Genomic DNA, 26603 nt, shown 5'->3' on the forward strand with positions numbered 1-26603 from the left:
GTAGAGATGAGGTCTCGCCAAGTTGCCCAGGCAGGTCTCGAACCCGCAGGCTCATGCAATTCACTCACCTCAGCCTCCCAAAGGCGCGGGATTACAGGCTGAGTCACCGATCCCGGTTCATTTAATTCTTATAAACTGCCTCCATGCTTATAATCCTTTGCCTTTTTCTTTTGTTATATTTAACTCATATGCAATTGAAACTGTTTATGTGGATGTGAACCATGTTTTTTCTGTAATCTTGGAGCCTCTTCAAGTACCTGCCAGTGTTGGTGCTTAATAAATGAACATGTGGGGGGTGAAGAAACAAAAGGTTAAAAAGGCTAAGTAACTTGCCCATTACTATACAGCTAATAAGTTCCAGGTTTGAGTACAAGACTGTCTGACTTTGCAACCTGTCTCCTTAGCTAAGTGGAGTTTCCACATCCTTAGTGTCTGCCTTCTAAGCTTCACAGTGACTGTGTGTGCTTAGACTTTTACCATCCAACTAACTACCCTGGGCTATGTAGAGGGAAGAGACCAGGGGATGCTGGGAACTAACCACAGAAACAAGAAAAAGTGAAAATGGTGTAACTCAGTTTAGGTACTCACATGCAATCATATCTAAGATGCGGGAAACTGTGGAAGTTTCTGTTTGGGGTATCTGAGTGACTTCTCATGTCGTCAGAGAATACATTATAATATTCGCATCCAACTCCTTAAAATAGAACATCCTAGCCAGAAGACTGTCAACATCTTGATCTTAGTTCCGTAGTGAGATGTATTTTAGATCATCAAGGGACTCATTTGTGGAAGGAATTTTTTTCTTAATAGGTTTTGGGAATTTTCCTGCTTAGCAATTAAGAAATTCTGGCACCATTGCTTCTGACCTTTTGATTTGGATGACTGTTCTCTGGTAGTTAGTCAGAAGCCTTTACTCTATCTTGAAGTCAAATTTTTCAAGAGCATCTGGGGAATCTCACCAGGTAATTAGAGCTTGGGTATAGTCAAGGGTGTATGTATAAAAACTCAAAGGAAAGAAAGTCTCCTTTAGAGAATGCAGAGACATTTGATCAGAGGAGATCTTGTCCCCCTCTACCATGATGATTTTTATTCCACTTTTTTTTCTTTTTGAGTTGGGGTCTTACTCTGTTGCCCAGGTTGGAGTGCAGTGATGTGATCACAACTTCAACCTCCTGGGCTCAAGCAATCCCTCTGCCTCAGCCTCCCAAGTAGCTGGGACTACAGACGTGCACCACCCCACCTAATTTTTTTATATTTTGTAGAGACAAGGTCTCTCCATGTTGGCCAGGCTGTTCTTGAACTCCTGGACTTGAGTGGTCCTTCTACTGGGGTCTCCCAAAGTGCTGAGATTATAGGTGTGAGCCACCATGCCCCAGCTTATTCAGCTTTATAATGCAACCAGCAGAGAAAACTGCCTCTTCAGTTCTGTCATTTACTAATTTGGACATTATGCCTTGTAAGCCTTTTGGCTGCACATAGTAGGAACTCTGCCTAGCATGATGGTATAAGCAAAAAGAATCTGCCTAGCATAATGGTATAAGCAAAAAAAATCTGAGCATACCCAGGTCTAGCAGCCAGCCATATAGAACCCGCCTATATGCAGTGTTGGTCCTCCATATATGTGGGTTTTGCATCCCACAGAAGCCATAGTTTTCAGTATGTTTGGTTGAAAAAAACCCCATGTATAAGTGAACCCATTCAGATCAAATCTGTGTTGTTTAAGGGTTAACTGCATATATGTCCTTGGTAAGAGACTTGGCATTGACATATATGAAAACTTTGTTAACCCTCAGAACTGGGAGTCCTGGGAGCTGGACTGCACATATAACCAGGCCTTGGTGTGAAACACAAACAATTTCAATAAAGACTAAGGCCACCCCATGACTGTGAACATATCTGAACATGGACAAAACACAAACATTATCCAAATCACAAAATGGGCAAACACTTCCTATCCTGGCTATTATACAGACACAGCTTTACTCATGATTCATTTCTCCCCAATGTCTTAGGGGTAAGATTTATTAAGATACTCACTGATAGACTTACCCATCCTTATGTCCAACACAGAGCAAAGCACCACTTCCTTGAATCCTCTCCTAAATCACCTAGTACAAGTCTAAATCCTATATGAAGTCCTTTCTAACACCTTCTTACTGAGATGCCCTGCAGGTCCCATCAGTACATGTTCTCCCTAACTACAACCAGCAATACATCCAACTTGTTCAACTATACATGTGTTTCTAGCTAAATACAACTAGGACTTTGGCTGACAAAAACAACACACAAACAGATCAAGCAAATTACAATAAAAACACCAAACATGACTTTATCATGAGACTTGCATAAAACAGAAGCATAAACCAAAAAAAAAAAAAAAAAGTCAAGCAAGTGTTCACACACAGTTTAAATTAGAAATAAAACACAAAAATAAAGTTAAGTATCTCAAAATAAGCATAAATTAGTTTGTAAATAGTATTAGGATAAGTGGATAGGAATAAGAAAACTAGGGTAGACCCACACTCCAGACTAGCTAGTTAGCTCTACATAGGTTAAATAATTAAACATAACTAATAAAAGATTAGCTGACATGTAACAGACTGCTTTATCAGATCCATGGAAAAACAACGAACCTCTCATTTGGAAAAAAAATACACGTACACAAAAAAGGTTGACCACTTTAGGTACAAATTCCTTGCATATAACAAAAAAAAGTAAAATGAAAAGCCTGAGAAATACTTGCATTACAGTGACAAAATATTTAAATAGAGGGTAGACTTTATTTAAATTCACAAGGAAAACATCACATGAGTAAAGTCTATAACAGACAAAACAGACTAAACACACAATCCTGTAATCAAATCTGGATTGTATTAGCTACATGGTCCTAGACAAGTCACTTAACCTCTGTAACCTTTAGTTATACAGAACCATCTTTAATCCCCTCAGTGGTCCAAAGAGGTGCCATTTTAGAGCTATTGAGGTAACAAGTCAGACAAAGAATCGAAGCTGGAAATGTCAGGGGCACGCTTAGAAGCCCCTTTTATCACTAATAGCATTTTATACAGTAATAACTTATTTGTAAAGCAACACAAAGAAGGAGTCATAACCCGATCACTCAAACGCTAGGAAATGTTTCAGCAGAAACTATCTGATCAGATTTCACAGTATTTTCTGCAATGGCAAACAGAAACAACTTAAAAGTCTAACAAATAAAAATGTTTAATAAATTGTGCTGTATTACATAGTTATTAAAATAAATGGGAAGGCTAGAAACATGAAAAGTATTTAGGATATGATGTAATAAAAAATGAAAATAAGGCTACTATTAGCTGAAGAACTGCAATATGCTAGGTAGCACTTGAGACATTTTGGTTGCATCTCATTTCATCTTCACAACACCTGGCAGAAAAGTAATATTCTCATTTTATAAATGAAGATACTAGGGTAAAAGGAGGTTAAATAGTTGGCCATGGTCACAGCTAGAAAACTGAGAAGAAAGATATGAACCAAGATCTGACTACAAATGCTGTATTTCTAACCACTGCACTGTCCTACCTCTTTTAGACATATATGAAAACTGTAACTATACACAACTATGGATATCTGGGAACAAACTGCAAGATAATATGCAGATGTCAAATAACTGCAAAATGAGAATAGGATTAAAGGTAATTTGATTTTAAAAACTATCAACTTTAATGCTATATGATCCATTGAATGAAAATAACACAGATAATCAAGTAATGGACACCTGACCTTTGAGAAGTTTAACTATAGTCATCCTTCAGTATACATGGGAGATTGGTTCCAAGACTGCCTGCATATACCACAATCTGAGCATACCCAGGTCTAGCAGCAGCCATACAGAACCCGCCTATATGCAGTGTTGGTCCTCCATATATGTGGGTTTTGCATCCCACAGAAGCCATAGTTTTCAGTATGTTTGGTTGAAAAAAAACCCATGTATAAGTGAACCCATTCAGATCAAATCTGTGTTGTTTAAGGGTTAACTGCATATATGCCCTTGGTAAGAGACTTGGCATTGTTTCCTGCTCAAATTACTTCTAATTTCACTCTTTTCCAGAGGATGGAATAGAGGTAGAGAATAGTCCAGGAAAAACACCAGAATACAGCCAGCAGAGTTGGGTAGAGATCACTGGTGAAGGAAGAGAAAGCTCAGAGACACAGAGACTCAGAAGGAGACATGTAGAGCTGACTGGGGAAGACAGGTGAGCTTCAGGTGAGACAGGATGAGGGCTGTTGAGGAGAAGCACTTCCAGTCAAAGGAGGATATGCCTGCTTGCCTTCCTTCTTACAATAATCAGAGCTCCTATTTGCTCGCAGTGGTTAAGACTGAAGATAAAATTCAGAGTTCCAGTAGAAATATTAATAGTAATGGATGCCCTGTCCAGTTGCCTTTCTCAAAAAACTGGATTCAGCAATGGTATGTGGCAACTAGGAACAGCTATAAACTCCACTCTTGCCATGCAGGTGAGTGTGCTGACAGTAAATCAAGACATTTTCTTCTCAGGCTGTGAATTAATACTCTTCCCACAACTATACCCTCATCTCTACTTTTTGCATAACCAAAATCCCCTTTTGGTCAAATCTCAGATGACACTCTGACCAGTATCATCTTTCCTAAGCAGCAAATAGAAAGCAAGGACACCCCGGCATTTATAATAGGTAGATTAGAAGGCCAGGATAAGAAGCACTTACTTGAGGTGGGGGAGACAAAGGAATCCCACTATGAGCCATTCCAAGTTATTTTACTCACTATCTTGTTCAGAAGGCCCCTCATTTGGCAGACGGCAGATCATACCCCAGATTACAGGGCCATTCCCTGACTGTATCACCTGTGCAATTACATCAGAAGAGTATTGCACAGAGGGTCAGGGCAGGGCTAATTTGTCGTCAAGGATTCTGAGACAAGGAAGGAGAAGCTGGATGCTTCAGCAGACATCAACATTTTAAAGGGGCAGACTGAGGACAGCCGGGGAAGGAGGGATGTGCAACAATGCCCTGTAAATCTGATTTTACCGATACTTCATCTCAGCCAGACCAGAATCACTTATGTGCAAAATGATTAATCACCATCTCCCTGAAATATTCAAGGTCTTCCTGCCTATTCTTAGGATGGAAAAAAAAGAGCTAACACTGAAATATGACTTTCAAGCTTTTCCTCATTCTACGCCCTTTTAATAAAGTAGAACAAAAAATTTTGCCTTGGGTTTGGCTGAGTTATGGGGTTTCTCTCTTAAGTGCCAAAGTTTCATTCCTCAGCCCAATCACCATACTGAGCCCAAGTTATAAGAAGGCTGATAGAGAAGGAAAAATGCTCATGCCATAGCTTAGGCATCGATTTATCAAATGTGATAACTGCTCTGTGAGACAGGTTTTCTCTTTATATTTATAGAAAAGTGGGCACTGCAGAACAAAATTAATTTAGCTAACAGGCAAGTGCTGATGGCTGTGCCTGGTAAAACCCAGTGTCTATGTTCTTGACAAATGCAGCTGATGAATTACATTCAGACCACCTGGGGGAGGAGGCAGGGAAGTGGAAGAACAAAGCCTTGGGATGTTACCTGAGGCACAGGCTCCAGTTGAGCCCCACCTACCTTCTCTGCGTACTCGGACACAATCTGCTTGATTTCGGCAGAGCAAAGTCCCACAATCTGGCCCACGGAGCTTGCGGTAAGACGGCTCTGCAATCACATGGAGAGAGTGTCCTCAAGGCCATGCCTTGTCTTTCACAGCACTGGAGAACCTGAACACTCCGGGTAGCATCACAAAATAGGTAATATCCCCAAGGGGAAAATATCTGGCTTTGCCACATATTCATCAGCAAGGGAGATAGTAAGCCTCAGGACAAATGTGCAGCTGCCTTTTGAGTCACTCAACTGACTATGCTAGATTCTTCTTGGACCCTGGGTGCCTCAGGAAAATGGTTCTTCAATTCTATGCCCCATCACCAGGTATCTCCTCCTGGCGGCCACTAAACAAAGCCTGCAGGGGACTTGGTGGGCCTAGGACTCAGGGAAGAGAAAAAAGTAAATGGGACAAGATAAGGAATCTCAGAAACCCTAAAATATCTCGTCTGCCATAGGCCTTTCTGGTCTCACAAGGAATGATCCTTTCAAAGCACATGGATAAACCTTCTAGACAGGCTTTGAGCTCTGGAAAGACAAAAGATAACCCTGGAATTCTACTTCCCATCTAGACGGTGCAGAAAGAGAGCAGAAGATAAAGACTCCTTCCACGTGGGGCATAACTTGTGGTCCTGGCGAGGCAGGCGCCCCCACTCTTCTGTGAGCCAAGCCAGCAGGATATCCCGTCAAGTCTCCCTCCCAGAGGTACCCATGGATGGCAGCAATAGGCATTTACAGAAAGCTTCCCAAAAGGAACTCCCGAGGAAGAGGAGGCACTGTATGCTGAAGAGGAGCACTGGGGAAAGGACCCCCATCCCCACACCGCCCCTCTACCCGTGACCACGCCCTCTCACCTCTTCCTGTGCCATGGCAGTCATCTTGGTCATCAGTGACTGAATACGCTGCTGAAAGAGGAATGGGCAGGAACAGTAGTGAGCAATGCTGACCACATGAGAGAAGCAATATGCCTACAGGGGTCTTTGTGATAAAATCCAAGGTTGTTCTCCTTGACCCCGTCTCGTGTTAAAAGGAAACGGGAAGGTGAGAAAGGCGCACACACAGCAGTTGGTTGAGGGAGGCACACATCATTTGGGAAAGCAGGGGTTGAGAATAAAATTTCTCCCCAATAACTTAAATAGAAACCCCATAGGGCCTGCATGGATCACACACCTCTTCAGCTGCTTGAAGCTCATCTTCCTCGTGGGCATCAGCTTTTTCTGCAGCTGACAGCCCTGCAGGAAGGGTCATTTTCTTGTCCTCAGTCTGGAAGGGAAAATATGAAAAATGGCTGAGCACTGAAGTTGGAGACTCAGCAGAAAAAAAGACAATATTACAAAGAGGCATGAGTCTGTGAAAGAAACACACAGACCTGGAGAGCTATATCAGCCCCTGAGAGATACTAGACAATTCGGAAACCTGAGTCCCATTCGAGCTACAGAGTAGGCAGGTCGAGCTTCAGAGTTTGGCAAATGCCTGTTTCCATTTCCCAACTGCTCACTGATCAAACTCCCATTAGCCCACACGTGTCTGCCAGACTAGCCCTTACGCTTCGGTGGGGTCTTCCCCCTGCTTTAACACCTTCCAGAGCAGATTACTGCTAAAAGAGTGCTTTTTCAAATTGCCTGTTGAGACTCACTAGTGGGACATAAAAGTAATTTGGCTTCTATAGCTAAATAAATGTTAAATAAAAACAGAACATATCAGAGTGCTTTGTAGGCAGTAAAGGGTTAAGTACTATTTGATAAAACTTTTGTTTTGGGGTGTTTATGTGTATTTACTGAATCATAACGAAGAACAGAATTTTCACAGCTACGAATGATCAAAAATTTGAAAGCCACTGGTTTGGAAGATAAAAATCTGAACTGCTTCATCTGGTGATTAAGTTGCATGCTCTGGTCTCGTCTCAGGCTCTAAATGGACCACATCAAACTCAAGACACTGTGGGGTTAAACACTCTTCCTCAAACATTTGCAAGACGTCTAAAGTTTTAAATTCCATCTCTGCCACCTACCAGCTGGATGATCTCAGGCTTACCCTGATCTCTGGATATCAGTCTTCTAGAGTTGAAAGAGAGGTTTGGTCCTAGATGCTGTTCTCAGACCATCTCAACTCTAGGATGCTTTTCTATTAAAAGTCTACCATGGCCCGTGGAACACCCTGAGCTCTTAACCGCTCAGACACATCTATAGGGGATAAGACTGCCAGTTCAAAAGTGCCATCTGACATAAAAGTGACAAAACAAGCCCAATCTGAATACTATTTCAAGGGCACCTCATGATTTGCCCAGCCATAACTGAATTGCCTTATTTCCGAATATAGTCATATACATGGGCAATCTTTTCAGACTTAAATTACATATCACATTAAATGTACACATCAGATACTTATTATGTATCAGATGACACATGACATACTAAAATCCAGAAAACATTCTGCTCTGGAGAAATTATTTAGTTGAGTAAAAACACAAATGTGAAAAAAATAAATACTAAGAAAACTAAAAAGATGATCTAATCAGTGCATGACAAATTACCAATGAACTGATGATAATTAACACTTATTAAATATTTACTATGCATCGGATCATTCCAAGTCAAGTCCTTTACATTTTAATTTCTCAACAATGCTGTGAAGTAGGTACAAATGGCTGCTCCCAATTTACAGATGTTGTTAACTAACGTACAACAATTAAGTAAATTAACCAGAGTTACACAGTGAGGAGAAGAGCTAGGATTTAAAACCAGCCAGTAGTGAGACTCTGCCTGAGGAAGCAGGGGCACACCTCATCTATAAGGGTACCTGCATAATGAACATTGGTATACCTAACCCTGAATTGTACCCCACATCTTTAAAATTAAAAAAATTAAAAGTTGAAAAAAAGAAAAGATAAGAAACCAGTTAGTCTGGCTTTAGAACAGTGTTCCGTGCCCTCCGTGACTGAGACAACAATCACCACAGGAAGCAGAGGGAGGCTGGAGGAGCTGGACTCTGGAGAGGTGGCAGAGAGGAATATGCCCCATTCACAAAAATCTGGGGTCTGGTGGAGAATGAGAAGAGGCTAGTAACAGATCTCAAGCTGCAGAAATCTACTTTTTAAGAGGCCACAGACCACTTTAGCTGGCACTTTGTTTAGAAGGCAGTGGTTATGAGCACAGGCTTTGATGTCAAACAGATCAGGGTTTAGATTCTTATTAATGCACTTTAGGGCTGTTGGACAAATCACTGAGCCTCTCAAAGCATCAGCTTTCTGACCTGAAAAACAGGAGTGAGTACCCTCCTCACAGAGCTATTCTGAGGAATGAGTGAAAAAAAATACAAGCAGAGCCCTCAACAGAGAGCCTGGGACATGGTAAGGATTTGGCACTATAAGATTTATGTGCCTCTCCTGATGCTAACAATTAAGGATCATTAATAAATATATAAATTAACAGAAGTCTTTAAGATCCCTGTGTACAGTTAGAAAAGTCCTGACTTATCTGGCACTTCTACATTTGGCTATCTTAGCAGACGACAGGCCTGTAATTTATGAATTTATGGCATGTTCTATCTTGCTGCTAGCATTCCGTTCACACCTGTCTGGAGTCTCTTACCTCAGATGAGGAGCGGGAGCCCTATTAGACCCTACTTGATTGACCCTGGGGCCCCAACTTTCAATCACCCTTCACTTCAGGCCCCAGGATGAGACTATTGCTTCAGCTCCCTGGTCTGCAAAGACGGCGGGCTTGAAAAGTCAGGATGGAGATACAGATGCCGAAGGCAGCTTGCACATCTCTGCCTCTGCACCCTGCCCAGAGGCCAGGGCCTGGTCATAGCAGCTTCCATCTCTCAAGTATTCTCTTCCAGTATCTATGCTTTTCTTACCTTCTCTGTTTTGTTCTGGCGGCTAAATCCATATCTCCTGCAGGTCACAAAAAAGGGGAGTTCAATTACTATTATAAAATCACAATAAATTCAGTCAAATGCATTTTGGCTGGATTTTTATATAAAAAGCACCAAACAGTATTTAGACTATTTGGTGACTGGAGAAAACATTTTAAGTGCCTAAATCACAAACATATTCCACTGTTTTTTGAATAAAGAGTCAGCCACTCTACTTACTATGCAAATACTATAAATGGAAACTCAGATAGTAGAGATTGTAATATTTTCCTTAAGTGCAATCATTATTCTTAGAATCAGGAATTGCATTTCATAGCCACAGTTTAAGCTAAAAGCCTTAAAAATATCTGTATAAACAAATGTAAATGTATTTGCTTAAGCTGAACATGCTCTTTAACGGCTACTTCAATAACTTAAGAGTCCAGCACACATTTTATTCTCAAACAGAATCCAAGCATGATGGCAATAATGTTGTATATTCACTTCGTGCAACCTTCAAATCAAAGAAACATACAAACACACTTCAGTTTACAGTAGTTTATTTTCTGGCTCTAGTTAATCTATGCTTTTTTTTTTAAAGCAAGTATAGCAATGCAAAAACCACTCAACCTAAAACACAAAGCATAACGTAAAACCCCCGGCTTCATAAACCTTTAAGTGATTTGCAAGGAATAAAGTTATACACAACCACTTAAGAACAAATGAAGGGATCCGTTCCACCCTTGCTCCTGCTATGCTTCACTTGCTGGGTCCTGTACTGGCCCCTCACTTGGTCTTGGGCCTCCAGCCTCACTCCCCCTGCTCTTCCTGCCCATTCCTGGTCCAACTTTGCACTGGCCTGATCCACATATCTCAGTGGCAGGCCACTTCCCTCGGGAGAAAAGAGGACCGCCTTGGCACCCTCATCGAGGCTTCTCTTCCGTGGCCCTGAACTGTCAGCCTAACCTCCAGCAGCAACTTATAAGCTCCTGTTCCATCTCCTGCCTGAACAGAGATCTCTGCATATACTGAGCCATTCTCCTCTCTCCCCTGCTTTCCTACTTACCCCTGGACCCTCAGCTCTAAAGCCTCCTCCTCTCTGGAACATCCCCCCCCCAACCATGTACTTGGCCCTGACCTATCCAATGACATCCAACTGCCTGAGTGCATATTCTGAGATACACAAATGTATAGAAATATTTAGGGCAAAAAATTTTACTTTTATACTTTGTATTTCCAATGTTTGCTGCATGAATAAATTAAGTGTAAGTGAAAAAATGCAAAGATCAAGAAGCCAAAAGTATCACCTGGCCTTGCAATAGACTGTCATATAGTTGGAGAGACCAAAAAGTCACTGCTGGGCATATAGAGTACCCATCGTTTAGGCAAAAATCTATAGGTCCAAAGTGTAGCAAACCAAGGTTAAATTTTGGGTGTCTACACAAATTCTGTAAAGGGCCTTATGGCAGATTCTGTGAACTGGCTGAATATCCATTGCATCTTCCTATGCTGTAGAGGATGGTAATGAACTGTTTTCCGTACTCCTTTGCACCTAGAGTTCTGAATGCTATTTAGGTTTCACCAATTAGATGCATTTGCTAGAGTTTTGAATGTGGAACAGTTAAATGAGGAGAGAGGGAAGGCACAGAGGAGCCACTGTATTGGAATGGATCACAGTAGAAGCAACCTGGTTCTGGGGCCAGCAGCTGTCACAGTGGCTTTCTGGTTTTGCAGAGAGGTTCCTAATACTGACCGAAGTGGCATGGTTCCTTTGTCAGCAGCTGTAGTACTAGCTTCCCAGTTTCACAGACTGCTAGCTAGCTTCCTGATCATGGAGGCAGAGGCAGCATCCCTGGAGCTCCAAGTCGGATGCTAAAGTTTGGGAGCTGACCCTGGCTCAGCCTAGTTCCCATCTATCTGGTAACCAATCCCTTCTGCTGAAACTAGAAGGAGGGAACAATGTTCTCAACCAGGGAACCCTGACCAATGCAGGGTTTTGCTAGTGTTTCCCAGTCACAGAAGTGTCCCTGCATCTTAAGTATCCATCCTTCCTTTAGTCTGGGGAGACTCTCAAGGCAGACAGCTCTTAATCTTCTTAATCTTAAAGCCTAGGGACTTAATGGATTTTCCAAATAAACAACCAAATCTGAGTGACTCAATTCCTAGGACCCATCTACTCTCACTTAAAGACAGAGGCTCTGAGAAGCTCTTCTCACCATCTAAAAATGCGTTAGCTCCCCAGATAATGTGTTTCTTTGTTTATACCACCAGTGCACTCGCTACATGGTGCACAATAATTATCTGTCATAAGTAATCCTCTAAGCCTGTCTGCTGAGCTCCTGGAGGGAAGGGAATTTGCTAAATTCACCTTTTTCCCATCATTAAAAAGACTGAGTTATAATATAAAATTCACCATTTTAAAGTGTATAGCTCACTGGCTTTTAGTGTATTCACTATGTTGTGCAAACCACCGCCACTTAGCTAAAGCCAGAACAGTCCCATCACCCTCCAAAAAACTTCATACCTATTACCAGTTAGTCCCAATTCCTCCCTCTCCCCACCCCAACTACCACTGATCTACTTTCTGTCTCTATAGATTTGCCTATTCTGGACATTTCATAAAGTGAAATCATTCAATATGTAAAAGGCCACATATTGAAGGCTGAGTGGCTTCTTTCACTCAGCATAGTATTTTCAAGGTTCATCCATGTTGTAGCATGAATCTGCACTTCATTCCTTTTCATGGCTAAATAATACCCACTATAGGGTAAAGCACATTTCGTTTTGTCAGTTGACAGACATCTGTGTTGTTTCCACTCTTTGGCAATTGTGAATAGTACTCCTAAAAATATTCACAGACAGCTTCATTCACTTTTATATCCTCACTGCTTGGTCCAACGCTTGCCAAATAGTAGGTACTCAATCAGCATTTGCTGAACAAATGAAGAGTCCTGTTGATCTTTCTAAAGATCTCTTTCTCCGTGGCACAATACCTGACAGGACAAATTGCTATCCTCAGTTGCCTATTCACGCCTCTCTCTTTTTGTGCCCGTCAGCCCTGCCCTTTTTCCCCAAGGGCCAACTCTGATCTGCAGGGCCACAAGCTCCCATTGGTTCCTGCTTTCCCCTTCTTTAGTGCTGACTCATCAACTTTCTCTGTCCTATACTCCTAGCAACAACAGAGCTCCAGTCCTCTTATCACTATTTTGCTTCGTTAAACCCTAGACCTAGGACTTGGTCTTTAAATCAAGGACATACTTCTAAGACAGCATAGTACAAAAGAAACATCAGAAGAGATACATTTATAAATTTCAAATTAGTAGACTCATATACCCAAGTTATGCCAAACAAACTTAAACATTTTCCCAAAACTAAATCAAACATGAGTTTTAAAATTTTAACTTAACTTAATTCAAATTAAAATTCTGTTCCTAAACCACACTGGTCACATTTCAATTGCTCAATAGTGACACATGGTTAGTGGATACCATTCTGGACATCATAGTTCTAGAAAACAAACTAACTGTCAGGAATAATTTCCTCATGCCAAAGCAAGACAGTTATCTAAAACAAAATAAGGGCCATCGATAGCCATAAATTCCAACTACTGTGAACTCTGTTCTTTGTTAATTCAATAAGAATTTACTAAATACCTTCTATGAGCATGTTATAGGCCTCATTATCATAGAAGACACAAATAGGTTGGGAGGGACATGTCATGTTTCATGTACCAACTATAGAATAATTCAAGACAACTCAAAATTACGCCTTTAATACTGTAGAATAGGCTAACTCCAGCATTCTAGTGGTTGTGCTCCAAAATTCCACTTGCAATCAAACATACAGCACATGAAATGCATTTCCCCACAGTAGCTGTTTTATAGCATGGTTAAGTATTTAAACCTCTAAAAATTGAGGATCTGTAATAAAATTGAAATATTACAGGGGAGCAATTTTGTTTAAGGCTAAAATAAAAAATATGAGTCTTGTTTTTCTAACACCATAACACTCTGAAAAATATTCCAAACATGTTTTTAACAGATCCACAATCCTTAAGGCCTTCAGCATAGTTGACCAGGCTAAAAGTCCAGCTTAGTTTGAGCAAATGAGAGTCAAAAAAGAAGGAAGACAATGTTGACCTCAAAGCCAGTGGGCACTGTGGGTCTAAGGCTGATGAGCGACCTTCATCCCAAGATGAAACACTGACTTCAGAACTTCTTGCTCTAGAAGTCAAAATACGTTCCCCCTTGACAAGAGGTGAGATAAGGTGAAAAAGAGAAACCCTGGCAACAGGTGGGGGATTTGGATTCCCAAAGCTCTGGCGCCATGCAGGGGGCAATGAGAAACTCAGAAGGCCACAAGGGTGAGGGGAGAGGGAGGATGGAGCCAAGTGAGGGCCCAGCAGAGGGCCAGCCCTGCTCTGCTACGGGGAGGAAAACCCTAAGGGGTGATATTCCCCATACCCGTGCTGGAGGAGGGCTGGTGCTAGAGGTAATAAGTGAAGGAATCCAGCGACTGTCACCACAAAATATGGCACCCTGGTGAGATGAATATTTTGAATTAAAGAACCTTGAAGGCCAGCAAATGCTAGAACATGCTCTTTTCCCCGTATCTGCATAAAGACTGGACCCAACAAAAAGAACACAATTGCCTTCTATCCTCTCCCTGAAATCTCATTATCTACAGCAGAGCAAGAGACTGAAAATTAAATACCCCACTTAGAATTCAAATCATTGTCTGTCCTCTGTCCCATTCAATTTCCAGAAAGTCACTTACAAATCATGGTCTAAGCATTAGGCCCACTCCTTCCCATTAAAAACCATTTACTACCTCTCAAGCTGGCACACTTCCCCATCTGACTCTCCCCTATGAAGGATATAGAAGCATCTGGACATCACTGGGTTACTGGGTAATTACACTCCTGTGACTCCCTCCATGTGTTAATGAAGTATGTATGCCCTTTTCTCCTGTTAATCTTCCTTTTGTCAGTTCATTTTCAGCAAACCTTCAGAGGGTCAAAGGGAACCTTTCCTCTTCACTCCTACACACTATATAGGGACAAGGAGAACTGGAAGGAGAAAAAGGTCATATTTAAGGGCATTTAAGAACTGAAAAAACTGGCTGGGCATGGTGGCTCAAGCCTGTAATCCCAGCACTTTGGGAGGCTAAGGCAAGAGGATTGTCTGAGTTCAGGGGCTCGAGAACAGCCTGGGCAACTTAGTGAGACCTCATCTCTACAATAAATCAAAATAAAAAATTAGTCAGGCATGGTGGTGCATGCCTATAGTCCCAGCTACTTGGAAACCTGAGGCGGAAGGATCGCCTGAGGAGGTTGAGGCTGCAGTAGCTATGAACATGCAACTACACTCCAGCCTGGATGACAGAGTGAGACTCCAACTAAAAAAAAAAAAAAAAAAAAAAAGAACTGAAAATGGCTGCTGCAAATAATGACAATGACAACAAGGACAATGATGACAGCAGCTAATAGTTAACATTTACTAAGTATCTTCTAAACAGAACAAACTGAAGTTTTATATATGTATAGTTACATAATCCTCATGTAATAGGAAAGGTCTCTTTGTAGTGGAGAGTACTGAATAGAACCTAGAGGAAACAGACAGAAAGGAGGGGAAAGGCTTCCCAAGGATGGGAAATAAAATACATTTGTTGGGGCTTTACATTCTATCCAATTTGCTCTGTGAGTTTTAATAACCACTCTCTTCTTGTTCAATCTCAGACCAAACAACAAAGATTTGTTCAGTCTTTCTAAAATCCCCTAGAAATATACTCACTGGAGGCTCAAACAATTTTGCAGGTAATGATAATGATATGCTTTTGGAAGAAGTCTGTGTTCAAGTACCAGTTTGAGCCTTTTAGTAGTTCTATGACATTGAGCAAGTTATTTTTGATGGGTTTCAATGCTGTCACTATTAGTCTCAAGGAGGAGAATGAGCTAAATAAACTATCAGAATGTCCTAAATATTCATTTCCCTTACCTGTCATAAATGCACTGTCTTCCTCCGTAAAAAGCTAAAATGAAACAAAATAACTTCTATCCTAAAAAAGAAACAAGACACAAAAACCTAAAACCTTCACCAAACATCTACCTTAACCCTGGAAATGGGCAGAAGTCAGCATGACCTCACCAACAGGAGCTAGGGTGGGGATGAAGACACTCAGTTCTTCCTCCCACGCAGCATTGGAGAGGAGTCACACGTAAGACCTGTGCCTTGCTCACTTCTCTAAAGAGGGTCAAGTCAAGTTCTGGACCCAAATGGCAGCCTTCACATGGTGATAATGACTACCATCTACAGCGTAAACGTGAAAGATCCCATTTGAAACTGGAATTTCAGAACAAAACATTCACAAATTTTCAACACGGTCTCAGGGAGGTGGACAATTTACTGAATCTCTGACTTCTTCTCATCCCTCAAAATATCTGATTTTCCATGATAATGGAAAAAATGGAGGCTTGAGCAACACAAGCCAGTAAAACACACTACATCCCCCCAAGTACTCCTTGGCTCTGGGACATGACACCCACAGAGATCATCTCTTCAGCTCTGGCTGTCCCAGAGCTGTGCAGCCTCACCTCACAAGCAGCTGAGGCTTGGCTGAAAGGACTCCATTATGGCGGCAGGAGCCAGCTTTGTGAGCATGCAATCTGTCTACTGCACAGGTCCCCAGGCTTAGAAGAGTCCTACACTTGGCTACTGTTGCTGTCTTTAAATTTTTAATAATTAATCACTATTAATAACTGTTGGTCGGGCATAGTGGCTCAGGCCTGTAATTCCAGCACTTTGGGAAGCCAAGGCAGGAGGATTGCTTGAGCCCAGGAGTTCAAGACCTGCTTCGGCAACACAGCGACACATCATCTCTACCAAAAAATTAAAAAATGAGCCAGGCACCTATAATCCCAACTACTAGGGAGGCTGAGGTGGAAGGACTGCCTGAGTCCAGGAGGTAGAGGTAGAGGCTTTAGTAAGTTATGACTGTGCCACTGCATTCCAGCCTGGGCAAGTCTCCAACTTAAAACGACAACAGTTAACAAGAGGCCTTGCATTTTCATTTTGCACTAGGCCCCACAAATTATATAGCTAGTCTTGGTGATGCCTGACTCAGAGGAGTTCAATTCACAGCAGCAACTGGTGGGCTATGGATGCAGCCACCACACCAGTTAGGGCCGGAACTACCTCAACCTCCTTTGAAACAGACTAGTTTTTATTCTTAGGAAGAAAGAACTTGCCTCCATATTATCATCTCAAAAAAAAAAAGCAATTGCATTTTCATTCAAAAACTAGAATAATTAAGCCTAATTTCCCTCTGTTTTTCCCCAGTACTCAAGAGAAGGCGGCCATCAGATGTTCACAGGAAAGTGCTAGTGTTAGTACAGTTAGTTCTAGCTATGCAACAAGGATTGGGTTTTGAGGCAAGGCAGCACGCAGGAGCCTCTCCCAGCACAAAGGAAGAAAGCATAAAGAGACTTACTTACATTAAGGAATCAGTTGCCCTAAGTAGAGAATGCAGGACATAAAAGATTAATACCCAGTGTCATCCAAAATACTCAATAGAAAGAAGCATGGCCTGTGGTGGTTTTCTTGTTTTTGTTTTTTAAGTAAAAAGTGAGGATATAAAATAAGAAGTGTTTTTTTAAACTAGAGATGTCAGGATGGGTGCAGTGACTCATGCCTGAAATCTCAGCAATCTGGAAGGCAAAGGCGGGAGGAGGATCACTCGAGCCCAGGAGTTCCAAGACCAGCCTAGGCAACATGTTAGATGTCAACTCTACCAAAACAATCTAAAAATTAGCTGGGCATGGTGATGTGCGCCTGTAGTCCCAGTTACTTGGGAGGCGAGGCAGAAGGATCACCTGAGACCAGAAAGTTGAGGTTTTGGTGAGCCCTGATTGTGCCACTGCATGCCAGCCTGGGCACAGAATGAGACCCTGACTCAAAAGAAAATAAATAAACAATAAAACAACTAGAGATGTTTTAAAGAAGTGACGAAACTACTTCTAAGTTCTTCATTTTCCTAATCACGGCAATATTTACCGGAAACCCAAATTATTTCTGTAACACTTGAAGTAAAATTGCTGAAACTGCTTTCTTTTTTTTTTTTGCTTGCCTGAAGATTTTCGCATATAGCAAGGCATGAAGAGCAGAACACTCCAGCTTCTGCAAATGCCTCAAACACTCCAATTCCCCAAGGATAGCAGAGCCAGGGGCACATTTGCAGAAAGGACCTGCAAAGGTTACCCACAGAAACTCAGGTAATTCACCAGAGAAAAGCCCCCTGATATTGGAAATCTCAAGATTCAAAACAGTAAACTTAATCAGGTAGAAGCCAACCATTTTAATCCAAATGAAGTCCTTTAAATTAGCTCTTCTTTTAAAGGGCTTTATAGAAGAGACACGTAGACTGGGTCCCATTCATTACCTGCCATATTCCAAAAGCGTAGCATGGATCTGAGATTCTTCATCAAGCAGCTCCTCTGCTCCTTTTTGGCGTCTGTATTTTCGACGAGGCTTGTAAACATCCTAAGTGGGTGAGATAGCCAAGTTACTGAGTGTGAGAAGGCACTCTTCCTGAACTGGCTGGCTGCTGCATGCCTCTAGCCAGTCAGGAGAGCAGGTCTTTCCCTGTCACAGCCTGGTGTCCACAGCTCTGTGGCAGGCAGTCAGAGGTCATTCAGGGTGGCTGTCTTCAAGGAGTCAGCTCGACTAAAGACACACAGGCAGGGTTTATGAAAGCTCAGGGCGAAAGACAATGAACTGAACCTTTGGTTGACTGATAGCATTTGTTTAAACCTATATGCTCTCCTTTGCTGAGGCACAGAAAAAAGTCCTACCACAAAGGGGGAAAAGATCAATAACAAAAGTGGGTCCTTTGCTCTTAACTTTTTAATTTACAAAAATGATAAGTGCTCACTGAGAAAAGTTTAAACAATATACAAATGCACAGAGAACCCATCGTGCCCAACAAGGGTGAGTGCTTGCTGTGTACCCTTCTACAGTAATTGATAACGGGTAAAAACAGCCATTTTAAAAGTAATGAACACTTTGAACAAAAACTTCAGAAAGGAATCCGGGGCACCTGGTGTCTTGTTTTGTATTTATTTGCATTAAATTATACTATTTTACAAATAATACATGGAAATATTCCTGTAAAAAGTTTCAAACATTACAAAGGATGTGGAATTTTTTTTAAGTCCTGCCCCACCCTCTATCCCTAGATCCAACCTCTCCCCAGAGGCACCGCTGTCAGTTTGATGGGTGTGCATTCTTCCAAACCTTTGTCTTGAATTTACTTGAATACATGTACATAACACACACACATTTTTAAATAGATGGTTTAGGGGATTTTTTTTAACATAAAGAAGAGTATGTTGTATACACTGTTCTACAAACTTTTTGTCTGTTTGTTTTTGCTTAACAGTATATACTGAAGATATTTCCATGAAATAAAGTTACACACAAATCCACTTCATTCTTTTTAACTAGATGTAATATTCCTTAATATAGATATTCCCTGGCTTATTTAACCATCTACTAAATACATTTAAGCTATTTCTAAGTTCCTATTTCAAATAATGCTTATATTTGAACATGTAGATGGCTAGTGAAGACTATATTCTGACCTTTTTTCTTTTTTTGTTAAGTTCCCAGGGAGGCAGGTTTATGAACCCTCCCTATATAATGTGGTTTACTTTCCAACCTGACTCTGGCATAACATCACATAACAGATAAAGAAGGAAAATAAAAATATTTCATGAACCCTCAAAAGCCATCTCTTAGGGACTCTTGGACTCCGGGAAACTTTTAGGTCACTTACCTCCCCATTCCCTGTGAAGTCTGCCACCATGAGGCTTCATCTACATTATCAAGAAAGCTGGGTCAACCATTTTCTATACTGATTTTAAAATTCCTTAAGTAAGAGGTTGGCCCTTGCTACTAATTGCCAGTCAGCAAATCTTTGAATTCACCTATAACCTGCAAGCTCCAGCTTGGAGATCTCCCTCCTTCCGGTGCTGAATCAATGTAAATCTTCCATGTATTGATTTATGGTTTCCTGTAACTTCTGTCCTCCTAAAATTTGTATATCCAAGCTACAATTCAACCACATTCTCAGGACCTCCTGGGAACAGGTGTCAAGGGCCTAGGTCAATCACATTTGGCTCAGAATAAACCATCTTAAATATTTTACATAATTTAGCATCTTTTGTCAACACTAGGATAAAAACTTAGAAGTGAAATCACTGGTTTGCAGGGTGTTTACAATACCAAGTTGAGCCAAAAAACAACCGTACTGATTGATGTGCCCATCAACTTGTTAATCTCACCTCTGACAACAAAAAATATTTGCAAGCTTTTTAATTTTTACATATTACAGGAGTGAAAAATATTTCACTGTTTCATTAGCCTTCCCAAATTATTAGTGAGGTCGAGAATCTTATTTGCCGTTTTCTTGTTCAAATGCTTTGTTTTCCCATTGATTAATTTGTCCATTTTCTTACTAATATGTAAGTATAATATATAAACTGAGTATTAGTCCTTTGACTTTTATTTACGTACCAAATACTTTCAGCTAATTTATTGTTTGTCAATTTTGTTTCAACTTGATGTTTTTTGTATGACATTTCAATCTTTTATGTAGTTAAATTTACTAATAACTTTCTTTACAGTTTTTAGACTTTATATCTTACTTCTTATCCCAGGGGTTGTGAAAAAAATTCTCACATGTTGCTTTTATAGTTATATTTAGCTTACATTTTGTATTTAGTATTTTAATCCATTCAATATATAGTGAAAGGCAGGAATCTAACAATTTATTACCCTCTTCAATTCCTTTTGTTTTATGAATTCTCTATCTTGTATCCACATTTCTTTTTTCAAATTTCCTGGCTATTGTTACACATCTTTTTCAAATAAATTCCAGTGTCAGTTTGTGATGTCGATTATGGAAAGTTCTGGTGGGTTTTTATTAGAATTATACCAAATTTACAGATATTTTGGAAATAACTGATATCTTTATAATATTGAATCTTGCCTTGAGAAACAAGGTTTTTTTCTACACTGAAGTGTTTCTTATTCTTTAATAAACTTTTTCAGAGAAAGTATAAGCTTTCCATAGTTATTATGTATACAGACCTTTCTACCACCCAGAGCCACAAACCAGTTTACCAACCAGATATGTGTTAACCCAGAATCCTTAAAAAAAACCCTAAAATGGCAAAAAAAGACTTCAATTCTTTAGACTCCAATACCAGAAAAGGAGAGTGAATACAAACCCTTCAGAGATATATCTTTTTTTTTTCTCTGAGGTAGAGTCTCACTCTGACACCCAGGTTGGAGTTCAGCGGCATACTCAAGGCCAACCCAGTGTCAACCTGCTGGGCTCGAGTGAACCTTCTGCCTTAGCCTTCCAAGTAGCCAGAACTACAGGCATGTGCTACCATGCCCAGCTAATTTTTTTTTTATTGTAGAGTCAAGGTCTCGCCAAGTTGCCCAAGCTAGTCTCGAACCCATGGGCTCAGGCAATCTATTCACCTCGGCCTCTCAAAGTGCTGGAATTATAGTCTGAGCCACCGAGCCTGGCTGATACATATCTTTTTAACAAAAGTATTTTGAGGTTCATCCTCAAAATAATTCACGAAAACAAAATGCACTATAAACTTTTTATGTTACTGACTTTTTAAATTATTAGTGTGTGGTTTAGTTATAAACACAGAAGCAAATACAGATCTATTTTATGCAGGACATATTATAAAATTATACACATACACAAACAGATATACATATATATTATATATATATCCTAAGCAAAATATATGGCATGTAGTTAAGTGATCCATAAGTGTAGGTCTACAGCCCCAGATTACCTGGTTTGTCATTCTACCCCAAATGAATGTCCTTCTTAACAGCTAAGCTGGCAGTCAAATTAATACTTTGGTAATATCTACTGAGGGCTCTGGGTGCAAGTAGACAGCTGTTATGCCAGCAAGGTATTTTAGCTGTTTGTCCCCGGATCTTTTCTTCTCCACTTCCTGGGTTTATTGCATCTAATCTCTTCTCTATCTGAATAGCACCGCGACAAACATTACTATTAGGTTTCTCCAGATAGTGGTATTTTACTCTAATTAGAACTGTTCCCTTTTGATAAGTCTGGTTAACTTTATTATTATTTTACATTTTATTATGAAAAGTTTCACACATACAGAAAATCATTCTTTCTGTAATACACACTATATAATCTCAATAATTCTGTAGAAAAGGGAATAGAACAGGGACTGGGATAATGCTGGAGGGTTGTTCTTACAAACTGCTGCCACAAACATTCCCTAGTTTGTTGCTGGTGTCTACATGAATAGGGAGTTATAAATAACATAACACAGACTTACAGGGAAATGAAAAATATAATGAGCCCACATGACGTCAGTTACTGCGTACAATTTAATTTCCACTGAGCTCTACTGTTATAGCAGTAGTATATAATTGACCTTAACTGCTATTTTCCTAAATTACCACCAAAAGAGTCAATGACTCAAGACAGGAAATTGGATTCTTCTAAAAAAAGAACTGACACCAAAACAATAGCACACTTGAGACCAACAGCTAAAAGGTCCTTTTATTCTGCCAAACAATGGCAATGTCATTTTTATGGATGGTTCCTTATACTTTAAAGTATAAAACTTCAAGGCTGGGCATGGTGGCTCAAGCTTATAATCCCAGCATTTTGGAAGGCCGAGAAGAGAGGATTGCCTGAGCCCACAGGTTTGAGACTAGCTGGGGCAACTTGGTGAGACCTCATCTCTACATTAAATCAAAACATAAGCTGGGCATGGTAGCGCGCACGTGTAGTTCAGCTACTTGGAAGGCTGAGGCAGAAAGATCACCTGAGTCTAGCAGTTGAGGCTGCAGTGGCCGTGAGTATGCCACTGCACTCTAGCCTTGGCGACAGAGTGAGACTCCAACTCAAAAAAAGGAAAAAAAAGCATAAAACTTCATATATGTCTCACCTTTTGCACTTTATCACCACACTATGAAACAGAGGCAGGACACATACTATTATCTTCACTTCACTACTGGGGAAGCAGACATTGAGAAATTTGTCCAAGATCCCTAGGGCAATATTAGGCCTGGCCCTAAGGACCTGGGCTTCTAATCCCAAGGCTTGCCCCCAACACCAACTTGTCCTTGGTGGGCACACTAGTCAGCTAGCTTTCTCACAAGACTCATTCCATAATCTGAAGCTGCCACATGGATTAGTACACTGGTTGACTTAAGTAATGTGTCTTAAATGACAAGGTTTAAAGCAAGAGGACCCAGGCTATACTATGTTTGGTCCTATTTCTGCCACTAACCAGCTGTATGACCTTGGGAAAGGCAGTTCCCCTCAGTTTCCACGTTTGTAAAATTAGGTTGCACTAACAGATCTTGAAGGATAATCCCAGTCTCTCATTCTTCGTGTTATTTTGGTCCTGCACAGATATTGCTTGGTAACAGAACTCGATCAAAAATCTGAAGTCTGAGATTAATAGAAAATACACCAAGCTTTATACAATTATGTTCTTAATAAGGCATACAAAATCAGCTTATCCTTTTGCCATCAACAATGGTAGCAACAGCTATTATTTATTGACTAATAAGTAACAATAAGTGCATGCCAGGATCACACAGGTGCTGCCCATTTGACCCTCACACCTATGAGGGTCATTATCCTTGTTTTCTGTCTATAGATGATGAAACTTAGCCACAGAGGTTAAAAATCTTGCTCATGGTTACAAAAGTAGTAAGCACTAAAAACAGGGTGACTCCAGAACCGGAACTCTTAAGCACTTCACAAAATGTTTTATACTTCAGCTTTGATCACCCCTTCTTTGGGTTCTGAAAATTCACCATGGTCGATGCTCAAAGACACACAGGCAGCATTAAAAGATTAAAGCGAACCTGCTGTAAAACAGAGAACTCTTGCCCTGTGAGAGGCAGATCTCACCTCTGCAGGTCTGGTTACAAGTCAAGTTCACCTGTTGGAGTATTCCTGAGTTCCAAATGGCAGAGAAGAGAGGCAGAACACACGGCCCGATGGCAGTGTCTGCAGCAAACCCCAGACCACTGCCTTCAGAACTACAGTAGACAATTTCTCTACTGAAATAATGTAGCAGGCAGGGAACAGTCACTATAACGTGGCATTCTACACTTAAAAGCTCCCGTAGGCCAGACCACACTCAACTCTGCAGAAAGTGACACAGCTCATTCTCACTGCCCAAACCCAACTCCCAAGAGACCCACTTCAGCCTATGAGTCCTGTGTGTAGACTCTGCCTTACACCTGAAGATGCCCCATAGATTATTTTCACCACCTAGTACAAGAAACCTAGTTCTGAAAGATCCCATAAGAAAAAGTATAAATGGGACAAATAAATGCTTTTGAAAAATTCTTATATAGCCGGGCTCGGTGGCTCAGCCTGTCATCCCGCGCCTTTGGGAGACTGAGGTGAGTGGATGGCCTGAGCCCGCGGGTTCGTGACCCACCTGGGCAGCGAGACCTCATCTCTACAATAAATCAAAAAATCAGCCGGGCGTGGTAGTGCATGCCTGTAATTCCGGCTACTCGGAAGGCTGAGGTGGAAGGATCACCAGAGCCCAGCAGGTCGAGGCTGCGGTGGCCGGGAGCGGCCACTGCACTACAGTCTGGGCGACAGAGTGAGACTCCAACTCAAAAAAAAAGAAAAATTCTTATATGAATAACACAACAACAAACAAAACAAAGTCCCTGGGCACTGAGTGAAGGAAATGATAAGAGATGTATGGATAACAACTGTTTCTGTAGAATGTTCTTCAGAGACATCCCACAGCTTGTTTCTTTTCCATTTTGTTTTACATGAGCTCTGCTATGCAAGTATATCGTCTGCTCTTTGAGGTCTAGCACAAGTCCTACCCCAAGTCTCTGAGTCTGTACCAGTGTAAGTGATGGGTAAGAATAAAGTCATTATGCTATAAAAATCAGCTAAAAATGGCCTCTAGGTTGTATATTCTTCACAGCAGACAGATCCGCTGGCTCAAAAGCTGGCCAGCACGAAACTCATATTTTTACACATCAAATTGTTTTAAACAGAGCCCAAATAAGCAGTTTTTTGCCATTTAGAGCCTACCTACTTTGCATACCCTTCAAAACAAGATGCTTTTAAACTGTTAGCATTTGCTAACCACAGATAGGATAAGCCCTGAGGTTAAAGACCCCAAGCCACCATGGCTCTTCAGAGATCCCTGACCCAGACTCCCTGTGTGATACTCACCATCGCCTAGACACGTGAGCCTCCTTTATGATCTGGGAAAGTTCCCTTGGCCCCCTCCCACTCTAGATGTGGTCCCTGTGCCTAAGCCTCTGGATGTCCTACAGTATGAAGGACTCCCCTAGCCCACAAGCAAATCTGTCAAAGCATCACCCAAATAAAGCTTGTATATGCTATTGCCACCTCATTATCTGATCATTCTTCTTGATGAGTCCCAAAATTCCTCAAATCCTTTATATGCTGGAATGTCACTGCTGTTGCTTCAGCTCCTTGAACATGGTCTGGCATGCAGTAAGTGCTCATTTAATATTACTGAATGAATACACAGAGTCAGACAGAGCAGGATTTTAATCCTTGCTCCATTACTCACCGTACCCTCTGATTTGGGGCAAGTAAATTTAACCTCTATGGGTTTCCATTTGTAATTTGGGTATAAGTGGACTTATTATGAAGATTAATAATATATTTAACAGTATCTGACACACAGTAGAGGCTAAGATATATATTTACATATATATGGATGTATATTATGATCAATAAAATGTACTATATTGTTGTAATTATGTCACTACACTCACATTTCACAAGTTGGCGGGAAAGGCCTTCCTCATGCAGTCCTTATGGAAGAATACACTGGAGCAGTAATTTTAAATGACATGACATGGTCTCTTAGGCGATCCAGTAAGTTCAACAACTAGAGCAATTCTTGCCAATCAGAGTGGAAAGTCTAAGAAGGCTTCTTATTTTTCTTCTCTATTCTCAAACAATATTTTTATTATTATTATTATAAATATGTGGGGCACAATTCAGGGTTAGGTATACAAACATTGATTATGCAGGTACCCTTGTTAATGAGGTATGCCCCTCCCTCCCCTAGCAGTTTCCCTCAACTGCCAATCCCAACCCCTCTCCCCTGACAGTTTGCCATTACTGCCAAATGCTTTCTTATGGTATTATAATTGTTCAATGTCTGCTTATGAGTGAGAACATATGGTACTCTATTCTTTGTTTCTGTGATAAATCACTGAGTATGATAGACTCCAAATCCATCCAAGTTGCTGCGAAGTCCATATAGTTGTCCTTCTTTATGGCTGCATAATATTCCATTGTGTATATGTGCCACATTTTGTTAATCCAGCTCAGCTACAATGGGCAACATGATTGGTTCCATGTTTTTGCTATTGTGAATAGAGCTGCAACAAACATACTTGTGCAGGTATCTTTTTCGTAGAATGATTTGAGATCCTCTGGGTATATTCTCAATAGGGGAATTGCTGGGTCATACGGAAGGTCAATTTCTGGTTCTTTCAGAAATCACCACACTGTCTTCCAAAGAGGCTGCACTAGTTTGCATTCCCACCAGCAGTGTAGAAGTGCTCTCTTTTCTCCACAACCTTGCCAGCATCTGTTGTTGTTGTTTGTTTTATTAATGTTGGCCATTCTTACAGGGGTTAGGTGGTATCTCAACGTGGTTTTGGTTTGCATTTCTCTGATGATGAGTGAGACTGAGCATGTTTTCATGTGTCTGTTGGCGGCCCATATATCTTCTTCCGAGAAGTGTCTATTCATGTCTTTTGCCCACTTTTTAAAGGGGCTGTTTGTTTTTTTCCTTTCAGTTTGTTTGAGTTCCTTGTAGATCCTAGATGTTAGGTCTTTGTCAGATATACAGTTGGCAAATGTTTTTTTCCATTCTGTGGGCTGTCTCCCTGCTCTCCTGATGGTTTCTTTTGCTTTGCACAAGAAGCTCGTTAGTTTGATGAGGTCCCACTTATCTATCTTATTTCTTAAGGTATTGGCCTTCAG

General features: G+C 40.9%; 1 protein-coding gene across 1 annotated transcript in view; it reads right to left on the reverse strand.

The window, feature by feature from the left end:
* CCDC93 (coiled-coil domain containing 93) overlaps positions 1-26603 on the reverse strand; it is a 92590-nt gene that overhangs the window by 46383 nt on the left and 19604 nt on the right. Inside the window, exons 6-10 of the mRNA XM_008073313.1 lie at positions 17946-18046; positions 9513-9549; positions 6822-6914; positions 6506-6556; positions 5622-5708 (exon numbers count right to left, since the gene is read on the reverse strand). Coding sequence (XP_008071504.1) covers positions 5622-5708; positions 6506-6556; positions 6822-6914; positions 9513-9549; positions 17946-18046 — 369 coding nt within the window. The remainder of the gene's footprint in view (positions 1-5621; positions 5709-6505; positions 6557-6821; positions 6915-9512; positions 9550-17945; positions 18047-26603) is intronic.

Source organism: Carlito syrichta, unplaced genomic scaffold, assembly GCF_000164805.1.
Source record: "Carlito syrichta isolate Samal-C Ts95f unplaced genomic scaffold, Tarsius_syrichta-2.0.1 Scaffold315821, whole genome shotgun sequence".
Taxonomy (NCBI): Eukaryota; Metazoa; Chordata; class Mammalia; order Primates; family Tarsiidae; genus Carlito; species Carlito syrichta.